The sequence below is a fragment of the Macaca nemestrina genome, chromosome 2 (genome assembly GCF_043159975.1).
Source record: "Macaca nemestrina isolate mMacNem1 chromosome 2, mMacNem.hap1, whole genome shotgun sequence".
Taxonomy (NCBI): Eukaryota; Metazoa; Chordata; class Mammalia; order Primates; family Cercopithecidae; genus Macaca; species Macaca nemestrina.
Window position 1 is genome coordinate 153271179 of NC_092126.1, and position 20797 is coordinate 153291975.

Genomic DNA, 20797 nt, shown 5'->3' on the forward strand with positions numbered 1-20797 from the left:
TGAGGGGCCTGTAGCTCGTGGTTGCCATGGCGACAGAGAGATGTGGGTGGATGCCAGGAATGTACAGGCGGGTCTTGCTGGAATGGGCTTCTTCAAGGGCAGGGCTGCTGGCTGTGTGTTCTTCAAGGCAGGTGGACCTGTGACTGCAGCCCCTACGGGTGGAGAGGTGGGTGCACCTTAGAAATGAGGAGTAGGGAGACCCCCACCATGCCAGGCACGTGACAGGTCCCCCACTCTGCCTGCCCTGTTCAAAACCCCCATCCCCATCCGGGCTCAGCCCCAGGTGGCGGGACAATGGGGTCCTGAGTGTGGAAGGGGGTGGAGGCTTCATTTTGTAGGAAACCAGAGCCTAGAGCAAAGGGACTTGGGAAACCCCAGTTGCTCCTGTTCCATGTTTCTAGAGGGTTCTCTGAGTGTTAGTGTGGCAAGTGGGTCTGTGTGCCCAGAGGGCAGAGCCAAGACTCTCAGGGTAGCCACAGTGAAGCAGACCCCAGCTCCTCGCGGGGATGGACTTGGCCCATCCCAGCTGCCAATGAAGTCATGAGCTTCTGGGTGAGGAGGCTCCGGGGTCATTTCCTGAGAAACACCTTCACTTGGAGGGAGTTGAGTCTCACATCCTCCAATTATGCGCCCACCGAGCCAGCCCACAATGGGCTGCCCTGATAACCATCGGGGGGCTGTGCAAGTCAATGCTGGAACAATGCTGGCCGGTAGGACTATTTTTACAGTAGCCATTGGCCTGTCGAATCCCGCGCCCGGCCCCAAGGGAGCAGGGCAGAGAAAGGCAGCGCGGATGCTCTGGCAGACAGAGGAAGGGCTCCATGAGCTGCCCGGAGGCTTCAGGAAGCCTTTCTTGGTCTGTTGGCTGCCAGATAGTGAAACAATTGGGGTCCCCCACCCCAAGCCAGGGAGAGGAAGGAGGTGTGGGGGAAACGGGGGTTTTGTTGTGCTTTTGTGCCTCTGTTCCTCGAGCACAGCCCCCGTGGGCCCAGCATCTGGGGCCAAGCCAGCACATCCCCTCTCCACACCCCAAGTCCTTAGGCAGCTACTGCCTCACCCTGCCTGCAAGGCTCTGAGGCCAAGTGACTCGCCTGGTCACAGGATTGGCAAAGACAGGGTTTGCAGTTGTCACCAGCTGCCTGTGGATGCCGCTCTGGGATCCACCTACCCAGCAGCTCTTGCCTGACACCCTACTGTGTGCCAGGCATGGCGTCTGGCTCTGGGACACAGTTGTGAGCAAGGCAGGTGCAGTCCTTTTCCCCAGGAGCCTCTATTCTAGTTGAGGAGATAGACGACAGGGAAGCAAGAAATTGAACAGGATACTTTCAGGTAGTGTTTGGGTCTCTGGTGAGAAGAGAAACTCGGATGCCCACTTGAGCTAGCCAGGCGAGTGTGTCCTGAGCCAGGTGGTGAGCTGGCCAGGATGTGGCCGTGTGACAAGGTGGTCACATCTGCTCCAGTCAGCGATCACCATGAGGAGTATGAGCTCGCTGTGGTCCAAGCTTCCAATTTTTCAAGAGAACTTAGAATTCTTGACTTTTCTCTGAAATCTGATTATTTCAGGTTGGCCACCAGTTTGATCATGAAGACAAACAAGTTGTGTCCTGGAATGCTTGGCTCTGAGTCAGCCACTTCTGCTGTCATCCTTTTTATTCTGCAGATGGGGAAACTGAGGCTCAGAGAGGGGCGCGTAGGCCCAGTAGCTCTGGCTTTCGCAGCTCGTCCGTTTCCTGTGTCCCTCTGTTACGTTGTTATTTTGTGGGTCAGCTCTTGAAGGCAGGGGACCCAGCCTTGAGCTGTTTCCTCATGCTGTGGACTAGGACTCAGGATGCTCTTGGTAACTAACCCTTGTCAGTTCTCAGAGAGCCAGGGGTGTCCACCTTCTGCACAGACGGCCACCCTGGATGTGACTGTGGCCCTCGGGGCTGAGCTGCCAGGGTGAGTGAGCACTTGGGGACCTTAGGAAGTATAGAAAGAAGAAGCTCTGGCCTGGCTGGTGGCAGACCTCCCTCTAGACTGGGGGCCAAGCACAAGTGGGCTGAGGGTAACCATGAACAGCTCGGGGGGCTTAGAGATTTGGCTTTCTCTGGGGCCTCCCATTAGCCAAACCCAACAGGGAGCCGGAGGGCAAGGGAACCTGGCTTGTAGGATCTACAGGGTCAGCCCCTGGAATCAGAGCAAGCCAGAGGATGGTTGGAGAAGGGTGGACAAATGGGGATTAACAAGCACTCTTGCATAATCCTCACCAGTGCAAATCCCTTATTTTTTTCTGCTAGAGATGTGACTGGTTAATAAATTGCAAATCTATTCCATAAACATCCATTCTCAATACTTGGATGGCAACCCATTCTCAAATATTGTTTCCATTCCAGCCTGAAACCCCATTCCTCGTTCATTTCCGTCTATCCGTTTTTTTAGCTTACAGTTATAAATGGTCATCTCTGTGGGCTGGACACTGTGTTAAGACATTTGTGAAATAGGAGCCTCCATTTTTTTAATACAAATCCAAATTTAGAAAATAGTATCTGTTAATTTCTAGAAACTGCTCGCAGGCTGTTATTTGGCAGATGCCTAGAACTGCCTGGGTGTGTTGTGTTTTGTGAAAGACGATGCTAGGGCCGGGGTGCAGGCTGAAGTATGACACTCAGGTGACAAACATGGGGGCCCCTGGTGCTTCTCTTCAGCAGGTGCCCGGGGAATGGAACCTGCCGATTTTGTGGGTTGCAAGTGTCCATAGCCTGAATCTTGAGGTCCCTGGTCCATGAAGGGGTCTGAATGACTCCCGATGTTGCTGTCAGAGCATTGGACAGACAGGGAGGCCAGGCCCCTTGTTACAGGCCTGGGCAGGTGGGAGCCAGCTGGTGGATGAGGAAGCAGAGATTGTGTCTGAGACACACAGGCGGTCCCTCATCAGCTGCAGGATGCTTCTCTTTTGTCCCCCATAGAAAGCAAGGAGATGGCCACCAAGGAGAAGCTGCAGTGTCTGAAAGATTTCCACAAGGACATCCTGAAGCCCTCACCGGGGAAGAGCCCAGGCACACGGCCTGAGGACGAGGCTGAGGGAAAACCTCCGCAGAGGGAGAAGTGGTCCAGCAAGATCGACTTTGTGCTCTCTGTGGCTGGCGGCTTCGTGGGCTTGGGCAACGTCTGGCGCTTCCCGTACCTCTGCTACAAGAATGGTGGAGGTGAGCTTGGGCCGGGCCACAGGGAAGCCCCTCCAGAACAAAGCGGCCTTGGAGCTGGAGGCTGGGACCGGAGTGTGGGTGGCCTTTCTGTGCCCTGCTTTCCCTCCCCCCCACTTGACCTCCATGAGGTCAGCCTGCCATGCCCCTGCCAACCCCATCCTTAAAGACAGGGGATAAGCCCGACTGAGAATCAGGGTGCTGTTCTACAGGGCCTTTCTGTGTTACCTTGAGCAGGTCCCTCACCCTCTCTGATCCTCCAGTTTGCCATCTCCAAAGAGGCAGGACAAGGCCAGGCTCATGTCTCCCAAGCCCCAGACATTCACACACCTCCTTATCTGTCCCCCATGTCTACTTGCCTCTGACTGTTTCTTTATCTTTCCTTTAACATTCATGTTTGCTTTTCTAACTTTACCAAATGTACTCCAGAAAGCAAACTCCGTTTCCTGCTGTAAATGGAAAACTGGTACCATTTGTCATGCTCCAAAGGTATCCAGGAATAAAAAGTACAGTGAAGATATTTTTTAAATGTGATGACTGCGCTTGGTTGGGTTGATGAGTTGGTTGGTTTGGGTTTTTTGGATTTTGGTTTGCTTTTGTTGTTGTGTTTTTGCCTGCTGAAGGCTCTGAGCAGGAACCCTTTGAGAGGTCTGCTGTGATGGGGTTGTGTTGAGGTCAGGCAGCACCTACTGATGCTTTCTTGCTGGTGCCATGACGGGCTTGAAGAGAACTGGATAGCGAGGAACTGCTCACCGCTGGTGACTGCTTGCTGTCAAAGGCTTGTGTGTCAGCGGAGATGGGCATGCCTTGTGCTGCCCACATTAGTAGAACCACCTTTTGGGGAATTCTCCCTTAGAGCCTGGTTTCTTAACCTTTTGTAGGTCTCAGGCCCCTTTGGGACTCTGATGAGTGTCCTAGACGCTCCCCAGAACAAAGCACATACACTAGACCCAAGTTGCCCACAGTTTCAAAGGGTTTATGGACCCGCTGAAGCCATTAGTGGACACCAGGTAGGATCCCCTGCCCCGATGCTTTGCCCCCCCTGATTCTTCCCCTTGGTCCCTCCCCCACCGGAGATGCCTACCCTCTGCCCCTTACCACCGCACCCTTCCTAGCTTCTCTGCCTCCTGCCCTGGGCAGGCCTGGGGAGGGTAGGTGAAGGCCCCAACAAAGAGGCGACATTTGAGTGGGTCTTAGAGGCCAAGCAGTCCTTGTTCAGAGGGACAGATGTGGAGGAGACAGGCAGGCAGTAGGCATAGCTGACATGAAGGCTCCGAGGCTTGAAGTCCCTGATAGATTTGATGGTGAGAGGGAGGGCACACTGGAAAGGTGAAACCAGCTGGCCAGGTGGGCAGGGCCTGGAGCATTTCCCAAGAGTTTGGCCTTGAGCCTCATGCCCCTCATGCATTCTCTCTGGTTCCATTCGCTGGGAGGGCTTGGGTGCCTTCTGCGTCAGCACTGCCATGGCCACAGTCTCACCCTTGCCCATTCTGCTCTCTGTAGGTGCGTTTCTCATACCGTATTTTATTTTCCTGTTTGGGAGCGGCTTGCCTGTGTTTTTCTTGGAGATCATCATAGGCCAGTATACCTCTGAAGGGGGCATCACCTGCTGGGAAAAGATCTGCCCCTTGTTCTCTGGTGAGTATGGGACAGAGGCCACTTGGGGCCTGGTGCTCATCAGTTCCACACATTTTTATTGAGCACTTATTGTCTGCCAGGTCCATTGAATCCTCATGCACATCACTTAGCTCTGTGCCTGACAGAAGATAGCAGCCAGTACAGTACCAGTGTGATGCACATGCTGCTGCCTGGGAGTACGGGGAAAGGAGATGTGGCAAGTGCCTAGCATGCAGTAGCTACTCAGTCAGACCCAGCATGCACACTTCCCTAGGTTGTTGCATAGAGAAGCCTGCAGCTGCTCTGTTCACAGTAGCAAAGACGTGGAATCAGCCTAGGTGCCCATCAGTGGTGGACTAGAAAAAGAAAATGTGGTGCATATATACCATGGAAGACTGTGCAGCCATAAAGAATAGCAATATGGCCTTTGCAGCAACATGGATACAGGTGAAGGTTGTTATCCTAAGTGAACTGATGCAGAAACAGAAAATCAAATACCATGTATTCATGCTTATAAGTGGAAACTCAACCTTGGGTATACAGGGACATAAAGAAGAGAGCAGTATACACTGGGGACTCCAAAAGGGGTGGGGAACAAGGGCTGAGAAACTACCTATTGCATACTATGTTCACTATTTGGGTGACGGGAATCGATGGATGTGCAAACCTCAGTTTCATGCAATATACTCCTGTCACAAACCTGCACCTGTACCCCCGAATCTAAACAAGAAAAAAAGAGAAGCCTGTAGCTGCTTGGCGGTAGAGTGCAGCAGATAAGCATTGAGGTTCAGGAGGCTTTCTGTCTGGGTTCAGGTCCCATTAACTCCCCTTGATGGTTTTGTGGCTTTGAGAAGGTCACTTTGTACTTCAATTTTCTCATCTGTGAAATAGAAATATAGTTGTATGCTCACTTCACAGGGTTGCTATGAAGACAAAATGACATAGCCACGTAGAAGTGCTTTGTACACAGTCAGCATCAAGTGAATGGTGGCTTCACTAGTCCCATGTTTAGTACTTAGTATGCACGCAAAATAATCCCTGTTATGATTTAACTGGCAGAGATGAGAACATATGTGAGTCTCTTTATTCGGTCATCTACATAAATCCATTTATCCTTAAGCCTTTCTTCCATTACTCAGTAATTAGACTATCCATCCATTTTCCATTCATCTACCCATCTATTCATCCTTCCATTCATCTACTCAACCTTCTAACCAACCACTTTCCATACATCCATCTAACAAACTGATTATCTATGCAACAAATGAGTATCTATCCATCAATCCAGCACTCATCAGTGTAGCTATTTATCCATTCATCTGGCCATTCATTCAATCATTCAACTATTCTTCTGTTCATTCATCCATCGATTTGTCTCATCCATTCAGCCAGCCAGCCAGCCAGCCAGCCAGCCATCCATCCATCCATCCATCCATCCATCCATCCATCCATCCAAACATCCAACCATCCAATCAACCATCCTCTTTATTATCTGTCTTTTCATGCATCCATCTGTTTGTCTATCCATCTAGCCATCCATTCATTGTTGTATCCCCCCACCCCCTGCCATCCATCCCATTTATCTAACCATCTGTTGTTTCACCTTTCCATTCCCCCAGCCATCCATCCCATTTATCTAACCATCTGTTGTTTCACCTTTCCATTCCCCCAGCCATCCATTCACCCTATAAATATTTGGTGGTCACTGTTGAAGGGCCTCTTGTGGCCTGGGGCCTGGGGATACCATGGCCTTCCAGTTGAGTATGTGGCCATGGTGGGTCTGGCCTCCCTTATGATGTTTACTCATCTCATTTGCCCAACCTGCAGGTATCGGCTATGCCTCCATTGTAATTGTGTCCCTCCTGAATGTCTACTACATTGTCATCCTGGCCTGGGCCACATACTACCTGTTCCAGTCCTTCCAGAAGGAGCTGCCATGGGCACACTGCAACCACAGCTGGAACACACCTCACTGCATGGAGGACACCATGCGCAAGAACAAGAGTGTTTGGATCACCATCAGCTCCACCAACTTCACCTCCCCTGTCATCGAGTTCTGGGAGTAAGGCCACCTCATTGAAGCAAGGAGGAGGACATGGGTGGGGCAGAGAGGATGGCCCACTTCCTTATCTCCTCCCCTGGGATGCAGGAGCCACTGTCTTTAGGGGATTGGAAGGAGGGTGCAGATCTGGAGAGAAATTTGTGCTTTTGGCCATAGACAGACCTGGAATCCCAGTTCTGCCACTTACTGGCTGTTTGACCTGAGGCAAGTCACTCCTCCTTTCTGAGCCTCAGTTTCTTTACCTGTCAGATAAAAAGAATGAATCATAACTACCCTGATGGGATCCCTGTGAGGCGGGTATGCATACTTATATTGTCTAAAAATGACACAGTTTTTTAAATGTATTTTAGAAAAAATATATTCCCTGTTATTGCACAAAGAAAAATGCATATATGAAGCTGAAGTAGTTAAGTAAAAAGTGAGTAAGTAGGTAGAGTGAAAAAGATGCATCAGTTAGCTTTTGCTACGTAATGACCATCCTCAAACTTGGCGGCTTTAAACAACAACCATTTATTTAGCTCTTGATTGTTCTGCTTGTTGTCAGTTTGGGCTGAGCTTGGCTGGGCAGTTCTTCCAGTCTTGGGCTCCTTCATGTGTCTGCAGGCAACTGTAGGTCCTCCGGGTAGCTTTTCTGGGGTTTGGCTGGCTGGTGGCTGGGGTGGGAGGGGCAACTGGTCTGTGTGGTTTCATCACCCAGCAGGCTAGTCTAGGCTTGTCACCAGCCACTAAGCAAGCACTCTAGGAACAAGAAACGGTCAATCCCCAAAACCCAAGTGCTTTTCAAGCCTCTGTCTGTATCATTTTTGTTCACGTCCCCTTGGCCAAAGAAAGCCACAAGACAAACCCAGATTCAAGAGGTGGAGGAAATAAATTCTGTCTCTTCATGAGAGGAGTGAAGAACGGTAGTCAGTAACTACAGGGAGGATACAGAGGACAAACATTAGAAAGGCAGGATGTAGAGTCCTGATTTTGGGGAACTCTTGAGTGAGCTGATGTGTGGAGAAAGTCTTCTAACATAGTGCTTAGAGGCTGATCAAAAATAGGCTAGTGCCTCATTTCCCTCTTCTTCATAAGCCAGCCTTGGAGCTTAGCACTCAAGTGCAGCCCCTTGACCCTGGAACTAAGTGAGATGAGGCCTTGCGTGAAGGTTGTGAGTCAGGGCAGGGGTGCTGTTAAGGAAGATGGTGGTTCTGAATCATCACGAGATGACAGTCCCTGTCTTTTGTGTGTAGTTTTGCCATTTTCAAGGTGTCTACTCATCTCTTAGGAGCTGGCCCAGGAATGGGCCAGAGAAGAGGGAGCGGCCTGCCGACTGGCCCCAACCATGCTTTGGGGTTGGGGCTGGGACATCCTTGGCAAAGAAGGGGTCGGTTGCCCTCACTGGTGTGGAACCCTTACTTGGGCGGTCTATGTCACTGTTGCTGCTCCAGGCCTTCAGTGTATGCTCAGGGCAGGTCCTTAGGCCCGCTGTCACTGTGGGTTCCTCTTGTTTGTATATTTTCCACTTACAAACAAAAGGGACATTGGAAGCACAATCATTGCCCCTCAGTTCCCCGCCCCCTGGGGAACTGAGTTCACAGACAAAGAAAGGCTGGCACTTCCTTTTTCTCACTTGAATGGGGTCCAAGGCACAGCCTTGTCCTTTCTCTGCTGTTCTTGGCGTAGCCTGAAAACCGGGCCTGCCCTACTCCTGGACACTGGCGCTCAGCCAGTTACTAGGGCGTTTGCTGGGACCTCCTTGCCTCAGACATTGACTGGCCTGCCTGTGTTCGAACCCTCCCTCTGCCACTTCTAGCTTAGGCAGGTGTGTCCCACTCTCTGGGCCGTGGTATCCTCACCCGCGCCTGGGGAGATGGAAGTGCTGCCTTCCCAAGGTTGTAGGATGACCCTGACTGCATGAGATCCTGGGTGACCAGCCCTGAGAATCCATGATTATTATTATTATTACTATTATTTTGTTTTCGAGACAGAGTCTCGCTCTGTTGCCAGGCTGGAGTGCAGTGGCGTGACCTCGGCTCACTGCAAACTTCGACTCCCTGGTTCAAGTGATTCTCCTGCCTCAGCCTCCCAAGTAGCTGGGATTGCGGGAATGCGCCACCATGTCGGGCTAAATTTTGTATTCTTAGTAGAGATGGGGTTCCACCATGTTGGCCAGGATGGTCTCAATCTCTTGACCTCATGATCCGCCTGCCTCAGCCTCCCAAAGTGCTGGGATTACAGGCGTGAGCTACCGTGCCTGGCCAGAATCCCTTATTATTTATCGAGTGCCCTCATAGTGCATAAAACTACCCTCAGGGCAGTTTCTTTAAGTGTTAAGAACTTAAATAATCACCCCCTATTGTAAAGGGGCCATCCTCCTCTGGACTCTGCTTGTCTTACTGTTGTCTGGGACCCAGGGGCCTTAGAGAAGGAACACGTGGGAGCAATATGAGGTCCTCAGGGTGGCCAGTTCTCACTCACACCTTCCAGAGGGACGGGGCCCTCGGGAGTATTCTGGGACCCTTGCCTTACAGAATCTCCATTCTGAGCACCCCAGCTCCATTTTCTGGCCTGGAAGACACTGAGACAGTATTTATCTTTGGAGAGTATCTGGTTCTGCAGCCACCTTCCCAGGCTTCTGCATGATCCAGATGGATTTGCTCTGTCCAAAGAGCCCTGGCTGCCAGCTTGGTACTCATCTCCCACTCCGGCTCTCACACCTCTCCTACCCCTGCACCCCCAGCCCCAGATTCCAGCAGAGCTTTGTGAGACCACCTGAACATTCACAAATAACTTGCCCCCTTTCTAGAACCCTGGGGAAGATTGAGGGCCATGGAGCAAGAGCCTGGAAAGCAGGCTTAGGCAAGACCAACGCTGCCTCCTGTGACCTGCCTTCACAGCACAGGCCGAGGCCAGAGAGCTACACCGGGGACAGCTCAGTTCCAGCCCTGAGCCAGGTGCCATGGGCAGGAAATACCCAGCCTCCTGCCTTCAAGAGCCTTCTCTTTTCTTGGCATGCAATGGTGGAAAGGCAGGAGAACCAGTGGGGAATAGGTGACTCCCGTGAGCATAGTACTAGGAACTTGCCCCTGTCATTTCGTTCAGACTCTGCAGAGGCTTTCTAAGTAGGGGAAATGTCTAGGCATCGTCCAAAACTCTTCTTCCTCCCTCAAATCCCACATCCAATTCACACATCCTCTTGGCTCCCCCTTCAGCGTATACCTAGAATCCGAGCACTGTCCCAATGCACGGTCACCCCATGGGACCCCCATCACTCTCCTGGACACCAGCACTGGCCTGTTGGATCTCTCTGTGCCTTATCCTTGCACCTCCATAACCAATTCTGAATCCAACCTGTTATTTTGCAGCTCAGAACCCTCTCGTGGCTTTTCCCATGCTATGATCTCACCCTGACAGAAAGGACTGAGACTATTTCAACACAGCAAGTGCCCACTGGGTGCTGAATCTCCTCGTTAGTTCCATGTCTGCATTCACCTGTGTGGAGCAGCAAATCACTACCTCTCTCTGGCTTACTTCCCCGTCTGCAGATGGAGGAGCATGTGAGCTGGGTTTTGAAGGATGAGTAGAAGCTCACTAGGCAGAAAAGGAGAGTGACAAGACAGTTTAGGTAGGAGGAACAGCCCATGCAGAGTCAGCGTGCTGAAAGCACATGAGTATTTGGGATGGTTCGGCTAGAGCATAGGATGCATGGGTGAGGGACAGGTAGGGCCAGGGAGAAGGGTCAAAGCCTTGGATGTTAGGCGGGTACATTTGAACTTCGTTCTCTTGGAGGAGAAACTGTGGAAGGTATATGAGAAGGGAGGTGGTGTGACTGAACTGGATGTGATTTTTGTGATTCCTTAGGGAACACACTGGTGGGAAAGAGAGGCTGGATGTATATGGGGCCTCAGAGGCCTCAGCCTTCAGCAGGTCTGGGTTCCCTTTGGGGTGAAACTTATCTGAATCCCCCTGAAGATAGCCACCAACCCTGCAGCGTCTGGCTCTGAGGTTTCTCTCGAGTGAATCTTGTTGGAGTTTTTTGCGCGTTGCTGTCTGGGAGCCAGTTGGGCGGCAGAGCAGTGAGGACACCCTCGAAGGTTGGTCTTGGTGGCCCTCAAGCTAAAGCCCAGCCCCAGCCATTGCTTCCTTTCACTTCTCTTACATGCGTCAGATGCATAGGTCCCTGGCCCGTCCTTTCCTTCAGCAGGTGCTGCTGGCAGGTGCTCAGGAGTCTCTGGAAGTCAGGGGTACGAGGCACCGGGGGAGCGGAGCCATCTCCTGGCTTCTGGGCAGGGAAGGTTCCTATTGACCCTCCCTCCCAGCCCCTCCTCCCTCTGTTTTCACAGAGGAGAAAGCAGAGCAGCAATGGGTGACATTCTCCTTTCCTTGTCAGGGGAGACACAGCCCAACTCTGGCTCCCACACATCCCAGCTGCACGACCTTAAGGCAGTGACCTCACCTCTCCACGCCCTCTTCTCTTCTCTGTAAACAGAAGTAGCGTGGTCCCAATGACTCACAGCCTGGCTTGAGCGTTACGGAGCTAAGACCAGGGATGCGCTTTGCGGGGGGCCATGGGACACTGACGATGCAAGATGGGCAGTGCCCTGCCCGAGGTCACACGCACAGCTAGAAGGAGCAAAGCTTCCAGCCCTGGCATTCAGCACTGCATCCTGCCTCCAGCTAACCTTTTTTCTGTGTCCCCACCAGCCACCAGCCCAGAGCCCAGGCCAGGCCTGGGAGCCCAAGTCCACGGTCACAGGTCACATTGTGCCACGTGTGTGTCTCCCCACTCCCAGGTTACTTGTGGGGTCTTCTCTCAGCCTGGACCCCTATGCCCACCCTGTGTGCAGTGCTAAGTCATCATTCTCAGCAGGAGCCAGTGAGCTGCACTTTTCCAGATCCTCATGAGAAGCCCCCGGGGCCCCAGAGACAGTCATTTCACGCTGGCTTTATAATTGAGCGCCGAGTTGCTCTGGGATGGGGAAGCAGAGCTTTTGTCCCCCTGCTGCTCCTTGCTGTCTGGGGTCACCTCTGTCCCAAGGTTGCCCTGGAGGACGGGCAGGGCCAGACCTGGCCAGATGCCCTCCATCAGGCTGGAGCCGTGCCTTCCTCCTAGGCTCCTCCAGAGCCCCCTGGGAGCTCGGCACGTATCATTAGACTTTATTAGAATCAAAGAAATGAGTCATATTTGCAAACAAGGCCTGCTCAGCCAATCTTCCCCTGCAGCTGTCGGAAGGAGGAGGCGGTGGAGAAAGGCTACACGGCCCCATGCTCTGGGCGGACGGGCCCTTTTATAATTGTTGCCTCTGCCAGTCTCCAGGGGAGAACCATGGCCAATAAATGGCTGGCCTGCAGTCAAAAGGAAACGATTTGGCCCGCTAGGAGGACGTATTTACATCTCTGAGTGCCGGCTGGACGGCAGCAGGGCGGCCGACTCAAAACAGACGTCCAGGCAATTCTTTTTTGGATCCCACCCTGGAGTGAATCATTACTATTCTTGGACAAGAATGCAGCTTACCTCGGAGTCTCCTCCCTCTGCATGAGAGCATGAGGAAGCTGGGGATGCTGGGGCCCTTGCCAAGACCAGCACCAGACCCAGCACATGAGGTGACTGGTCCCCAGGGTGGCATCAGAAAAAAGGAACTAGATCCAGGGTTGATTTCTATCTGAGTGATTTCAGGTGCATTCCTGAACCTGTCTGAGCCTCAGTTTCCCCATCAACCAAATGGGTATAATTAATTTATTCAACTAATGTCTGCTGAGCACCTATTACATGCCAAGCACTGTTCAGTGATCAAGACAGACATAGACCCTGCCTTCTTGGGACTGACATTTTAATGGGACAGACAGACATGAAATAGATAGCACATATAAAATTATAGTATAAAAGCAATAAGTGATCAGAAACAGGCCCTGGGCAGGGGAAGAAGAGTGACCAGGGATATTTTTTACAGAGGGTGGCCAGGAACAGCTGCCCTGGGGATGTTGCCTTTGAACAGAGACCTAAAGGAAAGGGATGACGGAGCTTTGGAACAAGTGACCGAGGAAAGCAGTTAGGTCCAAGGCCTTAAGGCAGGATCACGTTCGACCTGTTCAGGGAATGTCCCAGACAGCAGCTAGGGTGGCTGAAGGAGGAGGAAGTGATGGTGCAGTCTGGGGGATGAGGGTAGGGCTTGAGTGCCCGCACCCCCAGCCTGCCCAGAACGCTTCCCCTTTACACCCGTTGACCTGTGTGATTACTAATTGGCACCCACTCATTCTTAAAAGTGTCTGAGTCTGAATGGCAAGGTCAGGCGAGCTGTGTTGGCTACGGAGTGGGAGCCTCGGGAGGATGTGGAGCAGAGGAGGGATGTGGCCTGCCATAGGTATTAATAGATTCCCTCTGACTTGTGGGGGCAGGAGTGGAGGGAGGATGAAGAGGCTGCTGGAAATCATCCTGGGGGTGTCAGGGGCCTGGACAAGGGCAGAGACAGTGTGCTGGGAGAGCTGTGTTAACACTGTGGGGAGCCTGTGCAGCTTCCTCCTGGGGTGCTTAGGAGGCACAGGTGAGTGGCAGTGCACCATGGCGTTCCCCCAGCATGGCACCCCACAGTTTATTGAGCACGCCCTCACCACTGGGTAGGGATTGGCTGGATCCTGATCGACTGCTTTCTGGCTGGGAAGACTCTGGAAGTCAGACATGGAAGGGACTGTGGAGGGGCCCGCCCGAGATTCAGCCGGCATGGCTGCCCGAGATATCTTTGGAAAGAATGTCAGTTGCTCTGGCCCTGAGCCTGTGTCAGGCTGTGTTGTGACAAATCCTGATTGATGAGATACATTGGTTTCAGTCCTGGGACGTTCACATGGCCCGTTATAAAGCTTTTCAAGAATTTAAAATAACTTTTATAAAGGTGATATGTGCACATTAAAAACATTGAAGTAGTGCAAAAATGCATTGCAAAGTGCATCCCCCTCCCCCACACAGGCAGCAACTGCCACCAGCTTCTTGTGTGTCCTGCCAAAAATAGTATGTGTGTATTCAAGTACAAATGTGTCTCTGTCTCCCTCCCTCTTTACACAGCAGGGAGCATGTCTCATGCGCTGTTCTTCACCTTGCTTCTCTTCCTGCATTTTGTCTCCAGGACCTAGCTCCTTAGTAGGACACAGAACTTTCCCATTGTTTTACACCGAGCATTGTGTTCCAGTGTGTGCCTGCTTCACAGTTTACAAGCTCCTCTTAATGGACATTTGAGTCGTTTCCAACTTTTCACTCTACAGACAGCACTGCTTGGGGTGGGTACTGTGTCTCTGGCCACCCATGCAGGTGTAACTATAGGAGATAATCCTGGGAATGGAATTGCCTGGTCAAAGCAAACATCCCTGGATGCCACCATGAGATCCTACAAAGGGACTACCACCAGCAATGGAGAAGCAGGCGGAGGACTCATTTTCTTTGTTGTAGATTGCATAGCTGGTCAGCTGCCCCGAACAAGCCAGTGCGGCAGCCTCCCATCGGTATCGGGCACCACTGGTTTGCCCAGCATGGTGGTGGGAGGAAGGCAGATGCTGTTGGGTCAGCTGGCCACAGGCTGGGTATGGTCACAGTCAGGGCTCCAGGGTGTTAAGCTTCTCAGCCAGCTCGTCCTAAAGAATCAAACGAAAGGCTATCTTGTGGCTGGACATCTCATCAGCATATAAAGCCCTTGTCCTCGGGATGTTCAGGGTCTGGTGGGCAAGACAGACATTTCCCCAGCGTGGGACAGGACAGCGGAAGCCAGACGGGGGCTCTGCAGTGAGTCTTCCAGAACCTCAGGGAGGCTTCCTTTGAGACCAAGGCGAGTGCACCTGGAGGGCCTGGGAGACGGTGGAAAGGTGCTCTTCCTCCTCTCCTGGTGCTGCCCATTCACAAGGAAGTCTTGGGCCACTGCCCAGCCTGCCCTGGCTTTCATTGAAGGTGCTGAGCCCTGCAGAATGAGGAAAGGCTTTTTGTTTTAAAGCCATGGCAGGCGCCAGATCCACATGCTTGGCAGGGCCCCAGCTGGGATGCAGTTGGCTGCCAGCCTGCCCTATAGAGATGCCCCCTGCCCCAAGGTGCCAGGTGATCCCAGCATATAGCAGAGGACTGAAGAGATTGTTTTTAAAATTTAGGCTCTGTTTTCTCTTAAAATCACATCAACAGTGTAGTGGAGTAGAGAGAGCACTGGTTTTGGAGTCAGACAGGAGTGGGCTTGGGGTGGCAGCTCTGTGTCACCTGCTGGCTCTGTGACCATGGGCAAGTGGACCCTCCAAGCCTTGATTTTCCCCATCTGTAAAATGGGGTGAATGGCCTCTACTCCTTGGATCAGATGAGATAAACTGAAAAGGCCTTGGAAAGCAGTTGGTTGCTGGTGGCTTTTATTTAGTCTATCAGCATTATCAGGATGACATTATCAGGTGCTGGGGGAGCCCACTGATGTCACTGTGACCAGCAAGAAAAAGGCAAAGAAAAGCTGTCCCTTCTTTTGGCTGTTAGTGGGAGTATTTCATGGATTGGTCCTACAGTGACATGTGAACTTGCTGTCCTCCCAGTTGAGTCCGTTCATTTACTTATTCACTCAACACGTCTTTATTGAGCTCCTCCAATGGGCCAGGTGCTGTTCTAGGTGCTGGGAACACAGCAGTGAACTAAAGAAAGGCCTTGCTTGAATGCCAGTTGAGAAGGGAATATTGGATTTATTCAAAGTCCTTATGTTGAAGCTTCTCTAGAAAAAAAAAAATATGATAAAGGGTCTAACCCAGTGTGTGTTCTGAGAACCAGAGCCCTGACTGTGGGGGTAATCCCACGGACTGGCTAAAAGCTTGGGATGTTCCAGAATGCTTTCCCAAGAGCATCCTGGGCGGGAGCTGTTAGTCCCATTTTACAAAAGGGGAAACTGAGGCAAAGAGTCACACTTCACTCCCTGCCCCTCCTGCATGGGAGTGTGACCTTCAGGCAGGGAGCTGACTCCCATTAGAAGGAAACTCAGCGTCTTCCAGGGGTTCGCAAACACCCTGGAGCATGGAGACCCTGTCTCCTGTGGCCAGCAGCCTGTGCTGGGCGGGTAACCTGGGAGGCCCAGTGGGCAGGGCCGATGTCCCTGTGCTCAGCGTGGCTGTCCTCGATCACCGTTGCAGCAGCCAGGGCTCTGGGACCATGGATGCCACTTTTGGCATCAAGTTTCATGGCCTGGGCTGTCAGTACCCTGCACCGCCCTGGCCTGCTTTCAGGTGCTGTCTGTGAGTAGGTCCTTCTGTGCCTGTTTAGCAGGACAGCAGGAATCAGCTCGGATTGGCAGGAAGCTTAGGTCTGGACTCCAAAGACCCATGCTCTGCCGTGTCATCCTGGGCAGGGTTGGTGGCTGTCCCATGCCAGTTATCCTTAAAACTGTTTACCTGCCTCTCTCTGAGACCCTCAAAACCCTGGCAGGGCAGGGGAGGAAACCAGCGCTGCTTAGGTGCCGGCTGTGTGCCTGAAGCTTCCCTGGGCATCTGAACACCACAGTTACATCTGCAAAGGTTTATCAAGTGCTAGCTGCATCCCAGACCCTGAATTTAGGATCTTGTGTGACTTACATTTTAGTGAGAGATCCAGGTTACACAGGGATGAATAAAATAATAAGGGACAATGTTGGGGGAGGGCAACATTTTATAGATGAGGAGCCCGAGGTCTGGGAAAGTTGGCTAACTTCCTCTGTCAGTGATGGAACGAACAGTAGAGCTGAGAACTGAACTTAGTATTTGGCGCACTGAAGAAGGTTCTGTTGAAGTCCCAGCAGAAAATCGGTGCCCGTTTCACAGATGAGGAAACTGAGGCTCAGGGATTCCTTAACTTGCCTGAGGTCAGACTGAGTTGAACCTGGTTTTGCCTGAATCTGGAGTCTGAATCCATCCTTTTTTCTTTGCAACAACTCTGTCTCAAGACAAATGGGGATTCCTGGGTTTGGAAAGGTGAGGTGACTTATGTAAATGCAGTGCCTCAGGTGGGATTTGACCCTCAGCCTGTTAATGTTTGGGCCTTGGCTCTCTCTACTCCGGGGCCAGGCCCCTTACTGACTTCTGGCTCTGTGTTTGCTTCAAGGCGCAACGTGCTGAGCTTGTCCCCTGGAATCGACCACCCAGGCTCCCTGAAATGGGACCTCGCTCTCTGCCTTCTTCTGGTCTGGCTAGTGTGTTTCTTCTGCATCTGGAAGGGCGTCAGGTCCACTGGGAAGGTAAGTTGGACTTCTGTCCCTCCCCTGACTCCTGGAGAGCTGTGCCAGGCTGGCCCTCTCCCCCACTTCCTGCCTGCAATTAGCCACGCCCTAGGAGGGAGGTGGCCGGTGGTGGTGTGCTGATAAGCCAGCCGTCTGGAAAAAAGTAAAACCCAGGTGTGTAGTGTTTGTCCGTTTCATGGTGTCAGTGCTCCCACCATATCTGCTTTCAAGCTGCTGACGGTTTAAAGACCAGCTCACAGAATTCCTGAATACTGAAGAGTCAGGCTCTCTGGAGCCTACACAAGCTAGCCCCACCCACCACAGCTTTCTCATCTCAAGGTATTGGCAGTCAGTGCAGATGGTAGCAGATAACTAGCGTTGGACTTCTAATAAATAGGTTAGCTGGTAACAGGAGGTTAGCCAGCAACCGTGGTAAGAGCCATTAGCCACAGCATGGACCCTCGCTTTGCAGAGGGGGCCACAAGCATTCCCATTAGCATTGCGGGGAGCTTCGTGGGCCTGCCCCAAACCTACAAACTCAGACTGTGTTGTCACATTACTCCCAGATAATCCAAATGCACTTTATGGATTGAGAGGCACTGGCTTAGATTTTAGCTGCTAAATCAGATTAACGGAGTTATCTTATAACTAACATTTCAGCCGGCACCTCCAATGTTAGTTGTTCAGGAAAGTGTTAGCTGATTATTAAATCATCCACTCATGGCCAAGATGTTAGCTGTTAACCAAAGTATTATTCATAACTGGAGTGTTTGCTGCTGATTAATATGTCACATAGTGACTCAGATGTTAGTGATTAACAAATGTAAAATATTAGCTTGTAATTTTAAGGTTTTAGGTATAACTGATAGATTAGCAATAGCTTGTGATTTTAAAGGTTTAGGTATAACTGATATATTAGCAATAGTGAAAATGTTAACCAATAACTGAAACGTTACCTGTTACTAACTAGAGCCGAACTGTTCCCTAATAACCTAGACACTGGCTGTTGTCATGGCTGTGCTGATGCCAAAGGCTGGTGCAGGGGTCTGTTGGCGATCACAGGTGTGAGCCTGAACCCAGGGCCCTAAGCTATCAAGAACAAAGGCATTTGCTCATCTGCCTTTAGATGGTGCCCTCTCAACGCTTTCCCCAGTGACTCACATGCCAAAAAAGGGAACATCTCTTTCAGATCAAAAAAACCCCAAAAGTCAAAGGAGTGTCTTAAGGTAGCATTCCAGGTGGAGCTGTGGGCAGTGACCTTAGCTGCCCCAGCCACAGAGTAGAATTGAGGGTTGAGGAATGTGCTCTCCCTGGATAAAGAGCCCCCAAAGAGGCGAAATCACAGATTTGTAGAGATCCAAGTAATTACTCCAGTCACTTACCCTTGCAAGACCTGGGACTCCAGGGTTGCAAGAGGTAGAATGATGGTGATCCCATGCACCCTCCTCCAATACACACAGTGCCCTCTGCTTGTTTCTTGGGGCAGAACCACCCTGCCATCCTGAAGCCCGGGGTGGAATGGAAGCAGTCCAGGCCTTGGACACCTGCCCCTGCACACCAGTGAGCACAGTCCTGCCCGGAACAGGCAGGAGCAGGGGACATGGCTATTTCCTGCACCTCCTTGGAGAGCACCCTCACTGTGCTACCCGGGTTCTCCGTCTTAAAAACACACCATTTTATTCCTTTCTTTAAACAATGAGAAAACTCAGGCTTAGGGAGGTCAAGTGACTTATCCAAGGTCACTTCCTCCTCTCTGAGCCTCAGTTTCCTCCTCTATAAAATAGGTGATAGTAAGGGTTAAAATGAGGTGTGTTAAACACCTGGCACAATGCTTGGCACAGATGGTTCTGTAAATGCTAATTTCCTTCTTTTTTTTTTTTTTTTAATTTGAGGCGGGGTCTGGCTCTGTTGCCTAGGCTGAAATGCAGTGGCTTGATCTCAGCTCACTTTCTGGGCTCAAGCCATCCTCAAACCATCCTCCCACCTCAGCCTCTTGAGTAGCTGGGACCACAGGCGCACGCCACCATGCCCTTCTCCACTCTGCCTCACTTTCCCCACACAGAAGTGAGGAAGTTTCTGTGAGCACTGGTCCTCAGCAGTGCTGGACACATCATCACTTACTTATGCACTAGTATTTTTTGAGCCTCTACCATGTGCCAGGTGCTTCGTAGAAACAGCACGGGGGGACATGTAGTGGTTCACAAAACAGACAAAACTTCCTGGGCTCCAGGAGCTGATGGCCTGGCAGGAAGAGTCAGGTCGTAACAAGGCAAATGCGAAAAATGTATAGGAGTCAAATGGGGATGCGAGCTATGGGAAAAGGTCAAACAGAGGAGAGTGGGGTGTGTTGGGAGCAATTTTAAATAGGGTGGCCAGGGAAGGCCTACCAAGAAGGTGACTCTAGGCAAGGATGCTTCACATCCTTGGGAAGGGCTGAGCCAGGTGAGTATATGGAGGGGAAAATCTCCAGGTAGAAGGGACAGCCTGTGCAAAGGACCTGAGGTGTGTTTGACCCAGACCCTTGGGGAGCACCCAGTCTGATGGAGGAGGCTGATGTCCGCCAGGGACAGGGAGCAACTTTTGAGCCATAATGCAGAACACAGGAGAGTAGTGTCAAAGCCAGAAGAGAGGGTACCAGGCTGCAGCTGTGGCGGAGCAAAGACTTGACCTTCCCGGGGTCCTCCCATGTCATCCTTAGCAACAACCTCCTTCATGGGGTGGCTCTAGGCCTCCCAGGGGTGGGCGTGATTCCCAGAACAATAGCAGAGCCTGGGCCAGGCCAGAGAAGCCAAGACAAACACAGTCAGGCTCTGTGGACTTCCTCAAGCCCCATGGCTGAGAGGCTGACTGCTCGCTGGCCATGGCTTCCAGCCCTGGCCACAGACCAGGTTTGTGGCTGACGTGGGGGCTGGGCCCACGGGCAGCAGACGGACCTCATCCTGCCAAGGCCCTGCTCTCGTGTCTAGTCCAGCAAGGAGGAGTTGGAGGGTAATGGAGGGAGAGCCCCGGCCTGAAAGGCTCAAATCTGAGTTCAAATCACTTTGCCTCTCTAGGTTGCAGTTTCCTTTTTTGTAATTTTCACTATTCCAGGGGTTCAAAACTAGGCTGCCATTAGTCCATTCAACAAATAGTGATAATGGCGGCGAAAGCGCAGTAGCCCGTGAGTGCGGGGTAGCGTTCTCAGTGCTGCTGGGTGGCTCATTGAATCCTCCTCATGTTTTGGAGTATGTGTGGTTATTAGTCCCATTTTACAGATGGGGAAACTCAGGTTCAGGGAGGCTTATTACCTTGCCCAGCATCACACAGCTTGTCAGTGGCTCTGCTGGGATTTGGACCCAGGCAGCCCCACTCCCGACCTGGGTGCCCCACACTCTTCCACCTCCTGTGCCCACCCCCGTGCCAGCCTGAAGATGCAGTAAGTAGGCCATGTGCCAGGCATGTCCCTGCTGTCACAGAGTGGGGTCTGGGAAGGGGGCAGAGATCCAGACACGCACATAGGAAGTGCAAGCCCTGCAGATGCACGGGGAGGAGGCCCTGGAGTGAGCACGGATGTTCACTGAGGCTGGGGCTCTTCACTGTTGGCCTCTGGAACAGCTCTTTTTGCCTGGTTAAAAGCAAAGCGGGGGTAGTCAGAGCCACATCCTTTTAGCTCTGGATCCCCCAAACTGCATGACTTTGGACAAGACCCTTTCACTTTCTCAGCCTCACCTTCCTCTTACGTGAAATGAGTTAGTGAAGCCCGTCACCAACAGCCCGGGCGCTGAGGA

At 51.9% G+C, this 20797-nt stretch overlaps 1 protein-coding gene across 4 annotated transcripts in view; it reads left to right on the top strand.

Annotated features, from left to right (window-relative positions):
* Positions 1-20797, top strand: part of LOC105477755 (solute carrier family 6 member 6) — an 87427-nt gene that overhangs the window by 39163 nt on the left and 27467 nt on the right. For 3 of the 4 annotated variants that reach the window (XM_011734469.2, XM_011734470.3, XM_011734468.3), the window contains 4 exons: positions 2946-3185; positions 4686-4820; positions 6627-6861; positions 16916-17048. In XM_011734469.2, the coding sequence (XP_011732771.2) occupies positions 2957-3185; positions 4686-4820; positions 6627-6861; positions 16916-17048 (732 nt within the window). In that variant the 5' untranslated portion in view covers positions 2946-2956. The remainder of the gene's footprint in view (positions 1-2945; positions 3186-4685; positions 4821-6626; positions 6862-16915; positions 17049-20797) is intronic. The other variant, XM_071092253.1, reaches the window with a different exon arrangement.